This window comes from Salpingoeca rosetta, assembly GCF_000188695.1.
Source record: "Salpingoeca rosetta unplaced genomic scaffold supercont1.4, whole genome shotgun sequence".
Classification (NCBI taxonomy): Eukaryota; class Choanoflagellata; order Craspedida; family Salpingoecidae; genus Salpingoeca; species Salpingoeca rosetta.
This window is the reverse complement of record NW_004754930.1, coordinates 426,142-431,560: the sequence shown is the minus strand read 5'-3', so window position 1 is coordinate 431,560 and position 5,419 is coordinate 426,142. Positions and strand designations below refer to the sequence as shown.

Genomic DNA, 5,419 nt, shown 5'->3' with positions numbered 1-5,419 from the left:
ACCACTACTACACACACACACACACACACACACACACACACACACACACACACACACACACACACACACACACACACACACACAGGATGCGCAGCGTACATTGGAGTGCCATTTGGGCCTGTGGTGGGCTCTGTGCCGTGGCGTTGGCCATACAGTAGCTGGTCCAGATACGCCCTCCCGACCGCCGTCTCATACGAAGCAAAGTCAAAGTTTGGCTCCTTGGTCTGTGTGTTGCATGTATTGTGTTGTGTTGGGTCAGATGTGTGTGTGTGTGTGTGTGTACGTGTGATGAGCTGCTAAGGTGCTTCTGTGTTCAAGCATCAGGTACAGATGCACGGCACTTGAACTCTGCCAGTATCTTCCCTTCCTCCTTCCCAGGCACACACATACACACGCGCACAGAGACAGACACACACGCACAGACAGACACACGCACAGAGACAGACACACACGCACAAACACGGTCACAGACACATACGCACACACACGCACAAACACGGTCACAGATACATACGCATGCACGCAATGCGGACGCACCCATGGCTCCATGATGTTGGGGTGCTTGATGAGCCATTCATAGAGCGTGGTTGTGGCGCACTTTGCAAAGCCACCGAGTGCAATGTGTGGCACCTGTGGCGGCGCCGGCCCAGACACCTTATGCATGCGCATAGCGTTTGCAGAGGGCGCAAGCAGGTAATTGAGAATAAACTGCGTGAATCGCATGGCTTGTGGTTTCGTTTCATGTGCCGAACAAGCAAAGTCACATCACCCACCATACAGTTATTTACCACACAGCAAACTGGCGGCATCCGCATGTTTCTGCCCTCTCCTATCCCCTGATCGATACCTGTTCTTGTTGCCGGGTTTCATGTTGCTCGAGCTTGTTTGAGGTCGTCGCAGCTGTGGCGGCATCGTCGTCCTCCCATTGCACGCCATCGCCTCGGCATCCTTCGCGTGTCTGTTTTGCATGACAGCATGACGGTGACCGTTGAAGGTTACTTACGCAGGCATGCTGGCATGGGACAGAGGAGACCGATTGCCGCGCTCTTGTGTCCCGTCCAACTTCACCTTGCTTGGCTGCAGCCCACACAACACCAACCACCCACGCCTCGCACATGTACAATAAAAACACAAGTGCACACACTCACACGCACACACACACACACACTCACACGCACACACACACACACACACACACACACAAGAGCACTTCGAGATGACGCACCCGATAGGATGCGGCGACAAAGTCAGCACCAAGGCCGAGCGTGCTGCCCACGTAGCGATCGTGCTCGGCGCGTGAAACGTACAGGCCACCCTTCTCTTTTTCTGATCATAAATGCATGTTCGGTTGGGTACAAGTTGAGTGAGTAGTTGAAGCTAGGAAGCTGATTCGACACAGTTCTACAGTTGAACCACTGCAGCACTGCGCTGGGTGAAAAGGCACCTCCGTGCATGGATGGGACTCAACAGGCAAGGGTGTGTGACAGAAGTAAGTGCCGCTGCTGTTTCTCACCGTTTGTGGTGCGGCTGTTCGTGAAGATGCGCACAAAGGGGGAGCGGTGCTTGAGGAGGAGATGAAACCGGCTTAGCTCGCTATACATTTCCGGGGCGAGGGATACAGGGGAGCACGCTGGCTGAGGGAAGTGAACTGTGTGTGCATTTAGGCTTGATTGGTGCTGGGGTGTGTTCTCGCTGCTGCCTTGCATGTCCCGGGAAAGCTGGCATGCAAGCAGGCAAGACGTGGACAGCTTGCGATTGATCACAGTGATCCCCGTCGACCAGCCATCACCGCCCTGTGCAGAGAAAATACAAAAAATGGAAAAATGGTCGAGTGAGGAAAGCAATGTCGGAACAAGGTTGCAGCGAGCGACAGAGACATGGGGCCGATGTGGTAGAAGGCTGGAAGCAACGTGTTTCAGTGGTGTGCTTGCATGCAAGCAGCGAGCTAGTGCAGCACGCACCTCAGCTGGCCGTGCCATAAGGAACGAGTTTGTTGTACTGCCTTCCTCCGATCGTGCTGCAGCGACTTGGACGGCTCGCTGCAGCCAAGTCATCATTTCTGAGAGTGGCGCACCGGCGTACACGCCAGCGTCAAGGACAACCGCGATGCGCACCTGCCGTGGCAGGAACCGGAAGGCCTCTGAAACACGCATCATGTGGCTCTGCCGCAGCCGCTGCGTTGACTTGGTGCCGTTGAGCACGTGCTTGAAGACAACGCTCCTGCGATGCGCCTGCCACTGCGTCTCGTACCACAGGGCCTCCTCGTCATGGCTGGGCAGGGAAAGTGGGTCTGGCGCGGCGCACGTCGTCACTATCACGGTCTGCGGGTCTCGTAGGCCGCCAGCCGTCCACAGAGAGCGTGCCGCCAGCAGCGCGTGAGGGATGTGTCGGCGGTCATCCAAATCATACAGGACGAACCCGACGCGCTCGTGCATCAGCCCAAGCGCACCCTCAACCCGTGCAGCTGCGGCTTCAGCGCCCTGAACCGCGATGTACATGCTCGCTATACCAACCATCACCATACAGCTCGCTGCCACGGCCGCAGCTCGCAGAACCGCAGCTCGCAGCGCCATCGTTCTCTTCTGGCTGGATGAAGGGATGAACGACAGAGAAACGGCTTCTTCTTATCCTTTGCTCGCAGGCAGCAGTTGTTGCGATTCATGGAAGACATGCACCACTTTTCGCCATCGAAGAATCACAGAAGTGAACGAAGGTGGAGAGCGCAGTGGCACGCTGTGGATTGTGTGTGTGTGTGGATGTGTGTGTGTGTGGATGGATGCGTGTGTGTGTGTGTGTGTGTGTGTGGATGGATGTGTGTGTGCCCGCTTTGAGTCGACACTCGTCCCCTGCGCTCGTCTTATTCTCACAACTACACTGTTTTTCCCCCCAATCACGCGCGGCAGGTCGAGCAAGCAAAGCAAGCAAGCAAGCGTCCACGTTTTTTTTTGGTGTTCTTCTCCACCCACCTGCAACCATTACCGACTCCGCTGCAAAGAAGGTGCGTGCAGCTTCCCTACATGCTAGCGAAGAAGAAGAGCATCGTGACACTTTGCATCAAAAAACCACCACCATACCTCGCTTATTCGGTTCAACTTTGAATGCGCCTTTCTCACCTCAGAACACCAACCCCTCCCCTTTTCGCGTCCATACCGTACTTGTCGTCTCAGGCGCGCACTTTTGACGCCAACATGAAGAGCTTCATTGAAGTGTCGCCCGACTCGGACTTTCCGATCCAGAACCTTCCCTACGGTGTCTTCTCCAAGCCCGGCGATGTACGTAGCGCGCTTTCTCTGCCACAGGCATGCCATGGGGGAGAGGGACAGGAAGAGGAGAAGCTTACGTGATGTCGTTGTGCCCTCATGTCTTCACTCACACACGCACGCACGCTCACTCACAATACTCATAAAACACACACACGCGCACTCACAACACACACATAAAACACACACACACACACACACACAACACTCAAAACACACACACGCACACACGCACACACACGCGCACACACACTCACAACACACACACACTCACAACACTCATAAAACACACACACGCACACACACACACACACAACACACACACACTCACACACTCACAACACACGCTTTGTAGGAGACCCGCCGCATTGGCGTGGCCATCGGCGACCAGGTTCTCGACCTGAGTGCCATCCGCCACCTCTTCACCGGCCCCATCCTCTCCTCCCAGCAGGATGTCTTCGCCAAGGTACATGCATACCGGTTTTTGTGTGCACGCGTACATCGAACTGTGCCTGCCTGCGAACGCTTGCATCATCGTTCTATACCATGCAAAGCTCGGCTCCCAACCATGCACCCCCTCCCTTTAGCATTTTCCACGCTGTAGCGCCCATTTCACGTCCCCCTCCACCACCACCACCCTCCTCAACCACTGCCTACCAACCAGCCTTCGCTGAACGCCCTCATGGCGCTGGGCCGCCCCGCCTGGACCGAGGCCCGCGAGACCATCCAGAAGCTCCTCTCCGCCGACGAGGTTTGAGCCAGCGATCGTCGTGCTCGCGCCGGCATCACACCAGCACACACTCCCGTGTGTCCCCGTACACGTGTTCCCTGTAAGCCACATGCTGGTCGCATCTCATCCCACCGAACCGTTTGCGCTTTTTGCTCGTCTTCGTTTTGCACACCACCGTACTTGCAGCCCACCCTTCGCGACAACCAGGAGCTCCGTGCTGCGTAAGTCGAACTTTTTTTTTTTTTTTGCATGTGTGTGCATGTATGTTTGTATACATTCTGTACATGTGTGTGTGTGTGTGTGTGCGTGTGTGTGTGCGTGTGTGCGTGTGTGTGTGTGTGTGCGTGCGCGCGTGCCTTCCCCTGTGTGCATGTGCGCGCCTCTTCCCCTGTGTGCGTGTTGTCGTGCCAAACACGCACCTTTGTCCAAGCACATTCATTCGCTGCTCATCAAAGTCGTTCGTTCATGGCGCGGCCGCCACCGCAGCGCCCTCGTGCCCCAGGCGGACGTGACCATGCACCTCCCCGCCGAAGTTGGTGAGTCATCGACCGACGTGGCATCACGCACGCCATCGTGTTCCGGCACTGCAGCACCACCTCCCACCTTGCACTGCGTCCTGTCTCGTCCGTTTCTTTGCGTTCACTCGTTCACTGACGACTCCCTCTCACGCACAAATCGCAACACTTCATACTGCATGCCCTTGTTTGCTTCGCAGGTGACTACACGGACTTCTACTCGTCGCGCGAGCACGCCAGCAACCTCGGCAGCATGTTCCGCGACCCCTCCAACCCGCTCCTCCCCAACTGGTGCGTACCCTCTTGCTCCAGGCACACACACACACACGCAAGTGTGACTGTTGCTGTGTCGCGATGTTTGGATACACTTGATCACACGTCCTTTTGCCTTGTCCCCCACACTCCACCATCCCCTCTCCCCAATTCTCCTTGCGTGCGTTCAGGCTGCACATCCCCGTTGGCTACCACGGCCGCGCGTCCTCGGTCGTCATTTCCGGCACCCCACTCCACCGCCCGTGCGGCCAGACCCGCCCCAACAACGGTCCGGTGCTCGCCTGCTGCCATAACCGCTGTGCTTTGACTGGGAGTGTGGAGTGTGGGGTTGTGGGAATGAGTGCGGGGTGCTTTGAATGACTCAGACCATGCACGTCCTTTGGGATTCGCTGATTCCCCCCCCCCAACACGCTCACTCGCACCCCGACCCCCGTTCCTTCCCTCTCCTTATCCCTTCCTCTCTCTCTCTCTCTCTCTCTCTCTCTCTCTCTCTCTCTCTCTCTCTCTCTCTCTCTCTCTCTCTCTCTCTCTCTCTCTCTCTCTCTCCCAAACGATCTAGTGAGTTGGGCTTGTTGTTTTTATTTTTTTTTTTTTTTTATTTTTTTTTTTTTATCTTTTTTATTTTTTTTTTTTTTTTTTCA

The 5,419-nt window shown here is 55.8% G+C and overlaps 2 protein-coding genes across 2 annotated transcripts in view; one reads left to right on the top strand and one right to left on the bottom strand.

Annotated features, from left to right (window-relative positions):
* The window catches only part of PTSG_11689 (uncharacterized protein), a gene marked incomplete at its 3' end in the record, with an annotated part of 7,100 nt that extends 4,410 nt beyond the window's left edge, over window positions 1–2,690 (bottom strand). The window contains exons 1-6 of the mRNA XM_004997081.1: window positions 1,962–2,690; window positions 1,514–1,793; window positions 1,226–1,326; window positions 848–958; window positions 538–654; window positions 84–224 (exon numbers count right to left, since the gene is read on the bottom strand). Coding sequence (XP_004997138.1) covers window positions 84–224; window positions 538–654; window positions 848–958; window positions 1,226–1,326; window positions 1,514–1,793; window positions 1,962–2,573 — 1,362 coding nt within the window. The 5' untranslated portion in view covers window positions 2,574–2,690. The remainder of the gene's footprint in view (window positions 1–83; window positions 225–537; window positions 655–847; window positions 959–1,225; window positions 1,327–1,513; window positions 1,794–1,961) is intronic.
* The window catches only part of PTSG_01168 (fumarylacetoacetase), a 4,911-nt gene continuing 2,180 nt past the window's right edge, over window positions 2,689–5,419 (top strand). Inside the window, exons 1-9 of the mRNA XM_004997080.1 lie at window positions 2,689–2,713; window positions 2,904–2,998; window positions 3,168–3,272; window positions 3,616–3,726; window positions 3,925–4,011; window positions 4,177–4,211; window positions 4,477–4,526; window positions 4,706–4,796; window positions 4,949–5,105. Of these exons, the coding sequence (XP_004997137.1) occupies window positions 3,189–3,272; window positions 3,616–3,726; window positions 3,925–4,011; window positions 4,177–4,211; window positions 4,477–4,526; window positions 4,706–4,796; window positions 4,949–5,105 (615 nt within the window). The 5' untranslated portion in view covers window positions 2,689–2,713; window positions 2,904–2,998; window positions 3,168–3,188. The remainder of the gene's footprint in view (window positions 2,714–2,903; window positions 2,999–3,167; window positions 3,273–3,615; window positions 3,727–3,924; window positions 4,012–4,176; window positions 4,212–4,476; window positions 4,527–4,705; window positions 4,797–4,948; window positions 5,106–5,419) is intronic.